This window comes from Trachurus trachurus (assembly GCF_905171665.1).
Source record: "Trachurus trachurus genome assembly, chromosome: 4".
Classification (NCBI taxonomy): Eukaryota; Metazoa; Chordata; class Actinopteri; order Carangiformes; family Carangidae; genus Trachurus; species Trachurus trachurus.
Genome location: NC_139898.1, coordinates 12,559,614 through 12,576,423, shown reverse-complemented (window position 1 = coordinate 12,576,423; position 16,810 = coordinate 12,559,614). Strand labels below are relative to the sequence as shown.

General features: G+C 40.5%; 1 protein-coding gene across 1 annotated transcript in view; it reads right to left on the bottom strand.

The window, feature by feature from the left end:
- The window catches only part of yjefn3 (YjeF N-terminal domain containing 3), a gene marked incomplete at both ends in the record, with an annotated part of 43,974 nt that extends 27,971 nt beyond the window's left edge, over positions 1-16,003 (bottom strand). Inside the window, one exon of the mRNA XM_083970226.1 lies at positions 15,936-16,003. Within this exon, the coding sequence (XP_083826352.1) occupies positions 15,936-16,003 (68 nt within the window). The remainder of the gene's footprint in view (positions 1-15,935) is intronic.
- Between the last annotated feature and the right edge of the window lie 807 nt (positions 16,004-16,810).

The window sequence follows — 16,810 nt, the reverse complement described above, 5'->3', positions numbered from 1 at the left end:
GAGGAACTGTCACGCAAAGCCTGCTTCTGACACTGCTGCCTACACAAACACCTTCATTAGCTCAGTTTTTTTTCCATTGGTTTGTGTCAGTGTAACTAACCAACAGATATTAGATCGATGATTGGTCAGTTGATTTTACTAACAGGCTTTCACTCACATCATTAAAAAAAAAACACTTGCAAATTGCACAGATAAGGAAATCCACCACTCATTAATACAACCACTGCTTTAACTGGCATGGACTTGGTAATTTAAAGAAGCAAGACAGGCTATCCCAGCCACATAAACAACACCTTTATCTCAAGCCAAGGTAATTATGCACAGTCAAAAGTTACTGACCAAAGACCCAAGATTTTAAAATATTCCTCTGCATAACTAAATGGATGGTCATTATTAAATCTCCTCAGCGCTGCCTAATCTCATTACCTTGACCTTGAGTGAGCTGTGGAGGGTAATTAAATCGGCAGAAGAACTTTATTTAACAGTTATCACTTCAAACTGACCTCTTTTCTAACTGTGTTATAATCAGCCAAACTGTTTATGCTTATAGGGTCTCAGGGTGATGGAGTCAATCCCAGCTGACACTGTGTGAGGGCGGGGTACGCCTTGGACAGGTCGCCAGTCTCTGACAGGACCGACATATACAGACAAACAACCACACATGCGTACTTCGCCAACTGGCCTAATGAGCACATCTCTGGACTGTGGGAGGAGGCCAACGACCCTGGAGGGAACCCATGCAGGAGAGAACATGCAGTCTCCATACAGGAATGGCCCAGGGCGGGGTTTGAACCCAGAACAGTGCAAACCACTGTATCACTGTGCCACACACATGTATCCATTCCTCCATGCATTCAGCTGTAATTACTATTGATGCTAAAATATACTTGTTTAATTCTGCCTTATTTTCTCTTTATGACAGACTTAATATCTCACTATGTTTTATTATGGTTGTAATGTTCCCTAACAGTGAAGTTATACGAAAATCTCAACTCTAGATTTGAGTTATAGCTACAGTAGGAGGATGGGTGGATTACAGGAGGAGTACAGAAACATCACAGCATCCTTCATGTGGTGGATTGTTGCCGTTTCTGCCGAATTTGTTCTGATCCCCTGTTCCTGAGTAGGACTAAAGTGAGAGAACAACAAAGGAGATACACTCAGTAGCTGAACCTGAAGCTCCTTTTTCAAAGTTTGACATTATGGTCATTTCAGAGATGTTTTGATCTATCACCACATCGGTGCTCAGTTCAGGTAATCCAGATCAGCAGAAAGATGACAGAAGTTTTCCCAGCACCCAGCAACTTCCACAGTTACAGTTTCTCCTGGATTCAGTGTTGCACTAGGTTGTTCACATGCGAAATGACAGCAGTAATGACAGAACAGCAGCTCTACAAGCACAATCCTCCAAATCCTGCACCACAAAGATGTGCTATACTGCTGCCAGAGTATGATCGCAACACACAGCCTCAACTTGAATACAGCCAAGTGGAAAATTTGTTGTCTCTCTGCACTTCCTGCTCATAGAAATAATATGGACAAAGGACGGAACCATAGTTCTTTTTTCTTTGTCTGACACATTCTCCTCCGCATAGTTCTAGGTCTAAGAATAACTGTATATTGGTTGTTTTGCATAACAAGCATTTATATTGACAAATGCTGTCTTGACAATTTTATTGCAATCCACTCCATTTGTCTCTATGGCAAACCTATGGCCTTGTTTTGTTTTTAACGATGTTATGATCTTTTATGCTTTTATTTCTTTTTGTAAGGTGACCTTGGGTGACCTGAAAGGCGCCTCCAAATAAAATGTATTATCATTATTATTATTATTTACTAACTACTAGGGTAGGAGAGCACAGACCTTATAAGACAAACAACACAAACCAGACTTCACTTCAGACATAAAAATAAATCAGGTTCATAGCAAACGAACCAGATCCTTTCCAGAATTTAATGGGCTTTTCTCTGGCACTTTGCCCAAACCCTCCACCAGGTTCGGTGCAAATTGGCTTTTTCTTTTTTTGTCTGTAAAATCCTGCCAACAAAAAAGCAAACAAACCCACAAGCAGGCACGGCTGAAGACATCCTTGGCGGTGGTAATTACAGTGAGCTGACAGAAATCAAAGAAACCAGAGAAACTGATGTGCTTTCCCCTCTCACTGACTTGTTATGATTACAACAATTATCAGATAATGCACGCACAGAAATTAGATTTTTAGCTCTGGGAGCAAGACAAAGTAGACACAGATCGATGTGAGCTCATAAATAGCAATATACAGAAGTAGCCTACTATATCGCAAAATAAATATATAAATAAATAAAAGGCTAACAACAGCCCCTGTCCATCGAGTGCCTGTGCTTTTCTCATTTTCTCTCCCTCCACTCCTCTTCTCTCCAGGGTCTTGATCTGCGCTTTCTGAGTAAACATTTAGTTGATTGTCTCTTGATTCCTCTGCCTGGCTCTCCAGGTTGCCGCCTTTTGCACTGCATGCCACTTGCAACATCACAATTAACCTGCTGGCTCACACGCCACCAGGGAGTCTGATCGTAGCAACTGTCCATCGTATCTGAGAGGCATGAATTTCCCCGACTGTCTCATTACTGCTGGACAAGGACAGAAACATATCTGAGCTTAGGCCTAGAATGAAAACAAAATGCTTGTATACACCTACTAAACAAAATTATTAGGTTATTGGGTGCTTAACAACTCTTCTAAAAGATAATCAGCATCAGCCTTGACAAACTGAAAGCATCAATTTTGCATAAAGAAATTGTTACACACCCATAAAACTAGCATGAAGCTAATTAAATTATTATTCTTTTCCATTGGACTATTACCTCGACTTTCAAAAGCCAACTTTAATTTCTAATTATATAATCCGTCAGGGAACAGACAGGAGATGGTAAACAGCAACAGCTATATCCAGAGCAATAAAGACAAGGCATTTACATAATCAGAATGCAGCGACGGTGTTCCTCCATTGGGAAGCAAAACACAGCCACCATCAGGACTCAGCAGAGCGAGACAGTGAACCCAATTACTGAAAAGTGGGAGAGCCTTCCTGGCTGCAAGCAATCACACACAGGCAAGACAACGAAATGCTCACAAACACAAACACACACACAAAGGCTCACACAGTTGCAGACACTATACTTGAGGACAAATATTACCTGAGGACAAACACAGACTGTTCCTTTCTTCAAGTCACAAGGACAGAAATGTATTTACAGGGATTAAAAAAAACTACATAATCGATTCAGTATTCACGTAACAAGTCCAGCCTGTGCTTTCACCGTCAGTTTCTTGTGCGGTTCCCTCACTCCGTCTCTGCCAATTCAATTTCATTTTCAAATCACAAGCAAATGGAAATGCCAAGCAGAAAGAGTACTGAGGGTGCCTTCAGATTTAACTTGAGCCCTGCAAATGTCCTCAACAAAAAGATCACCTTTGCATGTCACAGTAAGCATCTCACCCTGGGATGTAGCTGGGTTGGTTTCTATGGTAACTGGCTCAAAGGTACTGTGAGTGACAAGTGGTAATAGCTTGCAGGAGAGACACCACCCACTTTTTGATCTTATTATGAGATTTACAGGTCTTCGCCCACTATTTTTTTTTCTTTCCCCTCCATCTTTATTCCTCCTCTCCTCTGCCCTCTTTTCCTCTTTCTCTCTGTTAGTCTTTCTGCATATCTTTCTGCATATTTTTCTCTGTCTCCCCACATTGATTTTTCCAGTGGCGATGACAAAAGGCCAGTTTTTAGTGGGCATTGCTCCCATTCTGTCACCATGAGAGCACTTTTCTTTTTGGTCACATTCCCCAGAACAGCTTTGACCCCCGTCAGCAAGTCGCTCACAAGGTCCAGAAGAAAAGGCGCTGCAGGGAAAAGAAATTAAAAGTCGAGAGTAGATACAGTATCTGCCCTTTGAGGAAAAATGATGTATCTTGCTATACAGTGGATTGCATCACATTACTTGAGTCCTGAAAACATATGAACAACTGAAGAATCTTCTTGATGAATGGTAATCAGACTCCACTGGAGATACTGAGGGCTGATTTTTATAATTATCTGAAGTTGCTACTCATGTGAGAGAAGACTTGACATAGTTCAGGAGTCTTGAGATGCGGTCCAGAGAGGTGAGGTGAGGACAGAGAGGAGATCCCAGGGCCATGCTTGTATGTCCTAGAAAAACCTAAGCGTTTTTTGCCACAATGACATTTTAATTTTACCACATCTGATATGTACATCCAGTACGTCAGGTGCTCTATGATGCAGTAAAACAAGATTTGGACCTTAAAGATTCAGTAGCTCACAACAAAATAGTCCAGCCAGGCAGAGAAGAGTCAAGACAGTAGGTGGAAAACAGGAAAGTGCACTTGCATTCCACAGCCTGGACAACTAGACAGTCTCCATGGACCACTTTAACTTGGTCATGGGACACACTGGACAAGCCAAGCAAGAACCCTGGCGAGCCCATAGTCTAGGGAGGCTCCAGACCAACAGTATTAAGTTTCTTTCCTACATCTTAATTAAAAAATATGGTCTTGCATCTTGAGAGAATTCTTCACCTCACATTTAGATTTTTTTTTTTTTTAGTTTCCATAAAAACCCTGCTGTACCTCTTAAATAGTTTTACTCTTGCCTTCAGATGTTTGTGAAATGACCCTATCAACTTGGATTTACCACATTTTTAAACATTGGTTTGCTACAAGTCATTTGTTTTTTTATGTCAAAAGTCATCAGATTCTTTGTTACTTTACTTAACATGCTTTGTCACTATTTACTTTCCTTACAAACAAAGAGAATAGCACAGTTGTCAAAAGGTGCCATAGTGATGGTCATTAAATCCTTGCTTTGCAGATTAGTGGCCGATTGAGAGTCTGCAGCCTGGCATTTACTGTATATAAACTAGAGGGGTAATTGGGGACCAAGTAGCAGGTGCAGGGGTTGATGTGGGGATCAGGTGACTGGAATGAGAGGGGTACACTGGGAGAAATAGCTGGTGTGACTGGAAATGACAGACACTGGGATGGCAGGTGAGTTAACGGCTGACAGGTAAAATGGACTGGAGGAAATGTGAAAGAACCAGTCATGACTCATGACAGTGTGTGGTGATGGACTGGTGGCATAACTAAAGATATAGCGATTCTCTAATGGCCTATTTCAATGATTCAATGTGAGGACATCATCACTGAGGAAATATCAGATGACTTAAATTGCTTTCCTGTGCCACTTTCTATTGATGGGTACTGCAGGAATCTCCAAATAAATGAAGGTTTATGTCACATAAATCTTTGCAATTGACTATTCTGTCCAGCATGCTCCAAACAAAATTTGATTGATCGTCCCTGAGTGCTAATGCCAGTCAAAAATAAATGTGCACATGTCCATATAGCTCAGCCAGGGTTTGAGAACAAAGCAAGTAGGCAATTATAATAATCAATTCCTCACATCAACCCACACTTGAAATCAATAATGTAAAACAAGACTGGAGCTCATGCTGGATATAGGAAACTAATGACTTTTTCAGTGGTGTAACAACAAGGATTATTTTCTCTTGAGTGCCCAATAACCACGTACTGTATGTTTGTTCTAATTACAGCAATCCTCTACTACTATTCACACATTCAGCCTGGACAGGAGCCCGTAGTTTAAACTGTGAGGAGGCCTGAACATTCAGAGAGTTTGGAGAAATAACAGCGGAGCTCAGGCATTCTGGTCCAATCTCTATTATTTTTAACAGAGCTGCAGAGAACACCTTCTTTTTTTAACCCTCTACAACCTACCACAAACGTCAACTCCAGCAACTAGCCTATAGACACATTGTGATACAAACTCATACAATCCGTCTTTCTTTCATTTGCTCTCTCTTTAGTTTGTGCTTTCTGACTGAAGAATGGTAAACAAAATATCTGACAAAAAGAACTCACATATCATGGCAATGCATCCTGTCTCCACACATTAGCCTATACAAATACACACACACACACACACACCTTTCTGGGTAGCCTGAATCTATCCGTCTAAAATAAAAAATAAAAACTATAAAATTGTGTAACTGATGATGGACTTAACAGACAGACAGAACTTAAATAGTCTAAATCAACATCAGACATCCAGAGGGCTGCTCAAGAAAAAACTTGTGTCTTTTAATATAGATCTAATTTTCATAGTTATGACCAAGATCTCCATTGTACGTAATTTTTTATTGCTAATGTCTTCACAGCGAACAACATTAAGAACATTAGAAATGGAATTAGAAAATAGGCCTACTTTTAATGTTCCTTGTCTTTTCAGGTGAAAGTTGGGTGAAAAAAGCTAAATTACTGAAATGTCAAAAGATTAAAGCAGCAGAATAGTTTAATTAACTGATGTTAATTGAAGCACAGTTTGGACTGCCAAATGAAATAATGGGGTGTCTCTAATAATAGCGCCATGTTCTGTCTCACTGAGCAAAATGAAAGCCTTTGTTATGACTGCAAATTTTGACTACTTTTATACCTTTGAATAGGAAAAGTGATCTGAAAGTAGAGGTCAAATCACCTGCCACATCTGAGTACAAAGGACCAGTCAGCTAACTCTGCTAAATCTAATCCCTGCACCACATAGCTAGAATGCTGAATTTTGAGACTAAAACTGTGCTCGTCTCACTGTTAACATTGTCTTTTTGCATAATGTACAATGTACATTACAAATGTAATGCATAATAACATAATTTAGTGCTTAATAATAATAATATATTAATAATATATATATATATATATATATATATATATATATATATATATATATATATATATATATATATATATATATATATATATATATATATATATATATATATATATATATATATATAATTTAGTGCTTAATAAACACACCAGAGTACATTTTATGCTAGAGTAAACAGTAGGTTTGCCAGCTGATCAGCTCATGGTGAAACACATAAAAAGGGCTCTTGTAAGTTTTATCTGCCTGAGGACATAAGTTCTTGACAGGAGCTTCAGCCATACTTGTATTTACAAGACAAGAGGTTACGACAGGCCCTCTGACAACTGTTCCATTTTTTTTTCTTGGTAGGTAAACAGTTAAAGCAAAAGAGTGAGGGTGAGTAGATAATGAGTGCAATTTCAATTTTGAGTGAACTATCCCTTTAACACCGCCCCAAGGCTCACGTTTTTCCAGACTGGCCCAGGGGGAGTATAAGGAAGTACCGGGAGGTGGAGTCACTTGAGTTTGGTGCTTCGTAACGTCAAGTTTCACAGCACTTCCAATTCGCCCGTTTGGAGGCACAATCTCAAAAAAGAGTAGCAATCAATTAAAGCAGAAGTAAGCGGAATATTTGTGTTAATATAAGTCATAAATAGTTATATCTTCTGACGGCAATCACTTACATAAAGTGTTTGGTCCGAAACACGGGTCTGTCAGTCACTCTGCTCTGCTGTAAGCCGAGGAGAAAACTTCTTGTATACTTCCTTGTATCCTACAAGCTTTATCCAATGAGGAGAGAGAACAGCATGAAGGGCTGTGTGTGCAGCCAAGGGATGCGCGTGAATGTGGTGACGTAGGGACGAGGACCAATAGATCCATGTCGAGGGCGGGGGCTGCTAACTAACGAAGTTAGCCAAAACGACCGGATCACTTACTTCTGCTTTAATGCTAACATTAGCTATAAAAAAAAATAGCCAGTTTGTTCATATTATAGTCTTACTGTAGATTTTTACACTGGCAAATACAAAAAATACAAAAAAAAGTCACACACTCTAATATTTCATTGAACTGCCTTTAGCTTTGATTACATGTTATGGCATCGTTTCGATAAGCTTCTGCAATGTCACAACATTATTTCCGTCCAATTGCATTCATTTTTCAAAGATTCTGAATGGAGTTAAGATATGAACTCTGTGGTCACATTGGACCATATTTCTTCCTGGAAGATGATGGTTCCCCACTATTCTTCCAGTTTTTAATAATGCAATGGACAGTTCTTAACCCAATTGTAGCAGTCTCAGCAATCTCCTTAGGTGTTTTGCTTGATGCATGCCAATAATATGACCCTTCTGAAACAGATTAACATTTTTTCCACGACCACAGAATGTGTCTTCTGACATTTAAGAAATGAGACTGCATCAGTTAGGGTTAAATAAGTTGTTTCCTTGGGGCGGTGTTAAAGGGATAGTTCACTCAAAATTGAAATTTCACTCATTATCTACTCACCCTCATGTCGACTAAGGGCTGGGAGAAGTTTCAGAGTCCTCCGTGGCTTCTCTGAGTTACAGCAGGGCTCCGTGCAGCACTGCATGTCCATATGACGGTTGCAAATGGATACCACTTTTCTTCGTAACAAAAAGACACACCAAAAAACATCCAAATGTTGGATGGATGGATCAGGAAGAGGAGCTCCCGCTGCAAACATGCTTGAAATATAGACTTATTTAATTTTTTTCGGGACAATTTCGCATTTCGGGGCTTCAATACAAGACGGACATTACATACGAGCCACATGGAGGTATTTGGATGTTTTTTGGTGTGTCTTTTTGTTACGAAGAAAAGTGGTATCCATTTGCAACCGTTATATGGACATGCACTGCTACATTTCTCCTTTATTTATTCAGGGAAGGTCAATTGAGAGTGAGCTCTCTTTTTCAATGACGCCCTGATTACAAAACACAATTATACAGTATACAAGGTCATGATTCACAATTACATACAGGTTGAAAAACATTCGATAAGTTTTTAAAACTATCTAAGGAAATAAGATGCTACGCCAAGACCCCCTGTAACTCAGAGAAGCCACGGAGGACTCTGAAACTTCTCCCAGCCCTTAGTCGACATGAGGGTGAGTAGATAATGAGTGCAATTTCAATTTTGAGTGAACTATCCCTTTAACACCGCCCCAAGGCTCACGTTTTTCCAGACTGGCCCAGGGGGAGTATAGTCACTTGAGTTTGGTGCTTCGTAACGTCAAGTTTCCCAGCACTTCCAATTCGCCCATTTGGAGGCACAATCTCAAAAAAGAGTAGCAATCAATTAAAGCAGAATTAAGCGGAATGTTTGTGTTAATATAAGTCTTAAATAGTTATATCTTCCGACAGCAATCACTTTCATAGAGTGTTTGGTCCGAAACACGGGTCTGTCAGTCACTCTGCTCTGCTGTAAGCCGAGGAGAAAACTTTCGTTGTATCCTACAACCTTTATCCAATGAGGAGAGAGAACAGCATAAAGGGGCGGTCCTCATGTGTGTGAATGTGGTGACGTAGGGACGAGGGCGGGGACTGCTAACTCCATCTGCTGACAGGAAGTTAGCCAAAACGACCGGATCGCTTACTTCTGCTTTAAGGGAGTGAACAGACTTTTTTCACCTCCAGGCGTCATAAAAAGGCCACCGGAACACATAGGACCGCAGCTGCTACAAAATCAGTAGAAAGGGGATTTTGCATAATAAGGGCCCTTTAAATCCAGGTGGTGACTTTTTTTGGGATGGGCAGTGTATGTTTTCATCCCTTTCAGGCAGCACCAGTCATATTTGCATTAGCATCTCTGTTTGTCAGTGTGAGTAGGCTATTATTAGAATTTAGCAGTGGCCTGGAGGCACTTGTTGCACTGCCACCAAAGAGGTAGATGCCCATACACTAAGCTTTCACAAGTGTTCATTAGCATATACTGCACATTCAGTTTTTTCTGCATTTTGACATAAATTGTTGTGGTTATGATGTGGCTTCTTCAGGCCTTCATTTCAATTAGCCTGCTGAATGTGCTGAATCATGATAGTAAAAGAAGAATTACGTGATCTCTGTTTCAGTAAAAACACATCAATAAATGTTGCAGAGCATTCCTCAATTTTTGTTTGTCCAGGTGGGGGGAGGTAAGGAGGATTGAGAGGCACCAACTGTGGGAGAAAGATCATGAAGAAGAGGGATAAGGAGGGAAAGGAGTGTGAGAGCGAGAGAAACTATAACCACTAATTTGCACGGTCTGTGCTTGGGTTCTGTCATCATTATTTAGGCCAATATAAACCCAACAGTTGTTGGAACTCTGGAGGAGAAACACACACATCAAAGTGTGCCATGTCCCTTTAAGCACATCCCCCCCACTGTGACACACACACACACACACACACACACACACACACACACACACACACACACACACACACACACACACACACACACACACACACACACACACACACACACACACACACACACACACACACACACACACACACACACACACACACACACACACACACACACACACACACACACACACACACACACACACACACACACACACACACACACACACACACACACACACACACACACTAAAGGCCGTACAGGTGACATGAAAGCACTTAAATAATTGACACATTCTGACCCTATTACATGTTGCCAATTTAAAGCACAAATGGCCTCGGCAAAGAAGGAATCGGAGGTGCTCTCTCTCTCTTTGTGGCTATCTCGCTCACTCTGTCTCTAATGTTTGCTAATATGACACACATACCAACACAATCCATGTGGGAGTACTGCTACTTGAGGGACAACTTGTTTTATATAGCTTGTCAGGGCCAACCCAAAGTGATGATAAACCAACCAAACTCACTGTGTTGTTTCAATCTGCACTAAGTGTTTGACCTTTTCACTCCTCTCTGATCTCTTCTCAAAAACAAGCAAGATTAAAAAGTTTGTTTTTTCTCCAAATCTGTCAGTCACCATGTGTGTTCTATAATCAAACTGAGGCACTGAGCATATACTCCCTATATTGAAATGACTAAAATGATTCACTATCAACATAATGAGGGGGACATAGTCTTGGCTCAGCCTTCCTCAAATGGCTCTCTTGTGTTCTGTAACAAAGGTTGCTGCCTGGAGACTAATTTAAACCTGAATCATCGGGGCTTTGTGCTTTGAGGTGGCCAAACCAAAGAAAATAAGAGCTGTCAATCCAAAAAAGGGATATTGTGCATTCATCAAGATGAAAAGGGTTCTTGCGTTTTCACTCAAATGACTATTTCCCACTAGGTTTCTGTGCATCCTGCCACATTGCTCCTGTGGTAAAGAATGTAAAACCAAGCAGTCATCCCTGTAGGTGTTGGTCCATCAGCCAGTAGCCTACTTTGGTGCAGACTGAAATGTGTGTTATTTAATAGCAATGGTAGCAATATGGCTGTAGTGGCTAGGCCTTGGTGCTACTTAATGTTAATAATAGAAATAATCAATCAAACATCAGGGGTGGGAAGAGTCTTTTACAGATAGACAAGCCAAGAAGCCAGTACCCTTTCCTAACATATCATCTGAACTATAGTTAGGAAGCACAGGGGAACGTAAAGTAAGTTGTAGTAGCATCTATTTAGCATTTATCTATAACAGAGCATATAAAGCCGACATCACACTGCACAGCCAACTAACAAGCTACCTAATACCCTGTCTCGAACCTATGGCAGATCCTGCACAGATGATGAATTATTGTAATTTGCTTGTTTACTTGCTACTGCGATTTGGTGACAAGTTAATTTCCCACACACAGCTGATCTCAGAGTGGTAGAGGCTGAGTCACGGACAGCTAAAGTATACGTCTATGGTCACACCAGAATCAACAGAAACAAAAGATGCAGCAGCAATACATCAAGCTAGCATGTGGGCAGTGAATTACATGATATAGCCAAACAGGCAACAGGTCTTTGCTGTTCTGAGATCAGATGTGATGAGAGATATCACATCCAATCAATGATTGGTTATCCATTTCTATTCCATTTCATTCTATTTGATCTAGTTTGAACTGACAGCATGCCTCCGTCAAACTTTTTTTGCCCTACCTACCAGCATGTGAGCACAGTCACTGGGAGCGCTTACCCTATCAGACACTTTGAAAATACCATAATCAAACTAATCTTACCTCCAGCCAAGTTCTCAAAGTAACTTAATAACTTTGTGTGAAAGCACTTAGAGCTGTCTAGTTATATCTCTGATTATGTTACCTCACACTTTACTGCCATTCAATGCTACTTCTGAGGCAAAGATTAGCAAATAGCAGAGCTATTGTAGATCCTATAATTCACTTTAAACCAGACGTCAGTCCTCATCCTGCTTCCCCTAGACCCCGGTCTCCCCAACATGTTCCTCTCTCAAGCATGGTAATGGAGAACTCTTATGGTTAATCTGACTTTAATGGAGGTGGAAAAATTATGGCCAAATACTGCACCAGTAGCAGTTTATCTCAATCCTCCCTTCTTCCTTCCTGCATCTCCACCTTTCTGCCCTGATCATTACATTTGGCCTATAAATAAATGCTGGAGCTGCCACACAGGCAAATGAAACTGCCAACATGGGAATTGGTGGCAGAGATTTCAAGCAGGGAGGCAAGCCAAAGGAATAACAATAAGCCCAATATGCATTGTTTCTGAGGTTTAAAAAAAAAAGACAAAAAAGTCAAAACAGGTGAAGTCAGACAGCTTGACATACTAGCAGCAGACCTGACAGACAGTCAGGCAGACCGGCAAATGGAAAGATAGATGAAAATATCTCAGACCAGCCTAATATGTATGTGTCCCAGAAACCAAGGTGATGTGAGCAAAAGGGGAAATGTTGACCGGGGAACCAGAACATTCATCACTGACAGAATGAAGAGAGGAGTAGGAAGAGAAAAAAATAAAGATCCAGAGGGAGAAAAGTGTCTCATTACATTCAAAAAGAGCATCAGAGAAATACACAGTGCAGTGCTTTGTATTAAACAAATGTGGCACATTGTGCTGGTAGATGTTTGTTGAGTCACTACTGAATGGGGGAAAAATGCTCACAACAATCTCTAAATTGAGAGTGGTTTGGAAAATATTCAGGCTTTTGTACTCAGATATTTTCAGGTCTCCCCTGCTGCTAGGACATCATTTGCTGGTATTTGACGGTAAAGAACAGATACAATCGATCAGCTTGCAGTGGTGCGATGTTGAGGAGCATCGACTTTTTGGAAACAGAGGTAGAGCCACTTAATTTGTCTGAATAAATCACGCAGGTCCAGATCTCAACATTCATGAGAACCACTGCCGGAGTCTGCAATACCTTTACTTTAATGTAGGACTACTACTTTCTTTCAGTGTGTACGGGTTTAGAATTCAGCTCGTTTTTTCACATCATGTTTCATCATGTGTGTATATAATGTGTTTTAAGTTTAAGGGAAAAAAACAGCAGAGCACAAGATATGTCGTGCTCTGAATGAATTTAGATCTTTCTACAGTCGCAACCATTATCGCACTAAAACAGCAGGATCATCATGTATTTAAATTTTCATGCATAACTTAATAGGTCTCTGCTCGCCGCTGGCAAATACATTACTTATGATTTTCTATATAATTATATCAGATGATGGAGCGGCTTTATCACCAGAGTTTCTCAGGGCTAATATTATCTCCTGTTTTTCCACATAAATCATAGATCTTGTCGTTCCAGACAGCAATTAGATCCTTAATTTTTTTTTGGTTCACAAACCCAGCAACAAGCTTTTGCTTAAACAGGTTGCTATACCAGCTGCTTGTCAGCTATATGCAACATCCATGGATACATATATCATTTTAGAATAAATTATCACAGGATCGCAACACAAATTCATACATACTATTATAAAAAAATATGTTGACATGCACACACACATGTGCACAAGCACATACATAGACACTGGTGATAATCAGTTAGCCCTGCAGTATCATATGGGGCCTTTAATTGACTGCCTCAACTGACTGTCAGCCAGCCCCAATGAAGCTGCACAGATCTGAGAGTCCTCGGACTGGGATGAAACCTCTTGGGTGATGGTTAAATCTGCCTGCCTCATCTGATTGCAACACACATGGAGAAGAATGTAAATGCAGACAGCGCAAACTGTGAAATTACATGCATTATTGAATGGATTTAATATGCACTGATTGACATGGCCATAGCAAAGAGAACGTGACGCATACTTGTCGTGGGAGTTTAAAGTAGTAAAACCGATGACAGTGACTCTAAGGCTTACATTAGGCATATTAGAGAGACACTGTACTCCATATATAGGTGTCTTTAGGCATCGCATGTCCACACATTCTGCAAAATCAATCCGGAGCTCGCTGAGAGATTCATATTTAAATCAACAGAATAGGAAAGCCCCTGTCTTGGTTATATTAAACGCATCATCCTATTTGAAATCTGTTGAAGGAAGAAAGAGAAGAGTAATGTTTCCTCCTGAGAGACAACACACTTGATTTACAGGAGATTAACCAGAGACAAAGACTGAAAGCATTCATCCATTCGCACTCTAATCTTGTCTTCACTCTACAGAATAACCAAACTCTGCCTTTTTAAAGGGGTTTGGGTGTGTATGCATGTGTGCCTTTACATAGCTTATCATACCATTTATATTGCCTATATGGGAACTGCACATTACACATTCTTGGGCCCAAGATGGACAGTTTTCTTTCTTTCTTTTTTTATTTTGTGTTAGGTTAACAAAGCACAGCCAGAGATATCATCTTTTCTATTCCACTTCTTCCCTCTCTGGTGCCTGGTGCCTACATTACTGACAGTGCCAGCAGTTTTATTCAGATTGAGTTGTGTTATGTTAGTTGCCTAAAGATGAAGATTTTTGCAACCTCTCTTCTGTCTAACTCCGCACCCACGTATATATAGTTTTTTTTTGCTTCTGACTCAGTTAACATCACTTGAGGCAATTTATCAAACTTATAAACAGACTTTGTGTAAAACCATTGCAGTAGCCCTTTAACCTTGGTGCCCAAATTTACATTTAGCTTCTAGCAATTATGCAAATTCTTATTTGTTTGTAATTTACTGCACATTTTCATATTTTTGTCAGCCATAACAGTAACGGTCATTACTTCACCACACACACAAATCTAAATGTAATTCTGTGGTAAAAACTGAGACCCACCAGCCTTAAATCGACAACCTATTTAAAGCTGTTAAAACCTAATGATCTGTTTTCTATTATTAGGCCTTGTTTTTGTCTTTTTAGTCTCAACAGCCTCCCTTGTTTGTCACGCCAACATGTCAGCTTATTTGAGATGAATTTTTTGCATCTAAATGATTGTGGCGATGACTAAAGGCTGTTTAGCTAGCGTGCACCCCAGATGGCCTATACAGACAGCCACTTGGAAGCTAAAGTGGAACCCAACAGAGTAATCAATATGTGCTTGTGCAGTTTGTGGCTTTATGTGTCTGTACCAAAGGTTGGAAAACGAACAGCCCTACACCTGCGTTTCAGTAAACACATACAGAATATTAGATTAAAGCATTATCTGTTTGTTTTTTATGTTCAAAAGTCCCTTTCATCCTGTCTATCTGATAAATAAAACTGGCAGAAAACACACACTAAACTTCAAATGAATAACAAAATCCTCATTCATCTAGTCCACAAATATACTGAATGATCAGATGCTTGGCTTGCTTGCTAATATGCGATGCCAAATTAAACATGAGCCTCCTAATTGAATAATAGCTCATAAATGTAATTCAATTTGAGGCTTCAGCAGAGTGGAAGGAGAGCAATGAAGGAAATTCAAGGTTGCCAGAGCGGAGTAAGAGTTCCTTGGGATGAAGATATTTCTGCAGGCATCGTTATCATTAGCTTCATCCTCATCACCAGTATTGGTGACATAAATAATTGATCTCTTATTATTCCCTCCCATCTCATTATCTTTTAAAAGCTTGCCCTGATTCAAACAGCCTCCCCGTCTGAAGACTTCTCTTGGGTCCTACAGGGAGATCCAGATGCTGTCTCTCCTCTCTAATTCTACCCGTTACTATTCATTTCTTTTTTTTTCACACTGTGCATAGGTTTAAAACAGTCCTGTGAAGTGTTTGGATGGAAAACAAACAGAATGGCAGAGCAGAAAAGCAACAGAATAGAATAGTAAGTGAGGGTCTGTGAGAGAGATGAGCAGGTGCCTACCTGAGGTAACGCAGTGGTTCTATGGTTTCAGCCTCTGCCTCAGCTGAGCTGTGGTTCATCTTGTCCATCTGTTTATTTTTACCAAGCACGTTTTTGGCGACTGTGAGAAAAGAGGAACTGTCTCGTTCCGGGGAGAACACCTCCGTTCCTTCTCTCTCTCTTTCTCTCTCTCTGTCTCTCTCCCTCTCTCTCTGATTCAATAAACACACTGCCTACTGCTTTTCCTGAGAGCACACTGGGAATCTAAATGGTCTGTGGCTTTTGATTGGCTCAGACACTGGAGGATAATTACTGACTGCTACACACACTCTACGCTGAATCTTGCCTCGGTATCTCTGTCTCTCTGTCTCTTCTCTCCCACCGTGGCCCCGGCTCATTCTCTGATAAAACCCAGCTGGCTGTGTGGATCAGCTGCGCTCACCGGGAAAGCCAGCCAATTAAGAACCAGGAGGCATGGTGCTCGGCGGCTGATTGGCTCAGGCTGTCGCAATCATAGCCGTTCAGTCATACGGGGTGCATCCTCCATCCTCCCTCCCTTCAAATTCACACAAACACACACTCGCAAGTTCACGCATAGCTACTCCTTAGTGGCAGAAGGATCCCTTGATGTAGAATCTAGAGCAAGCATCACAGCGAGGAAACACTTGGCTGCTCGGTGAAATCACAAATATCAGCACCTTTTCTATATGATAGTGGGTGAGGCTCAGTGTCTAAAGTGACATAATATATATATTTTTTAAAAACTGTAGTAGCTGAGTGAGCTCATAGCAACAATTTACAGCTCAAACACATATCATGTTTGATATGAAAGAGTCTGTAAATGACACCAACAGTAGCTATGTAGAATAATGATATGGATTTAGAGCAGTGGGGGA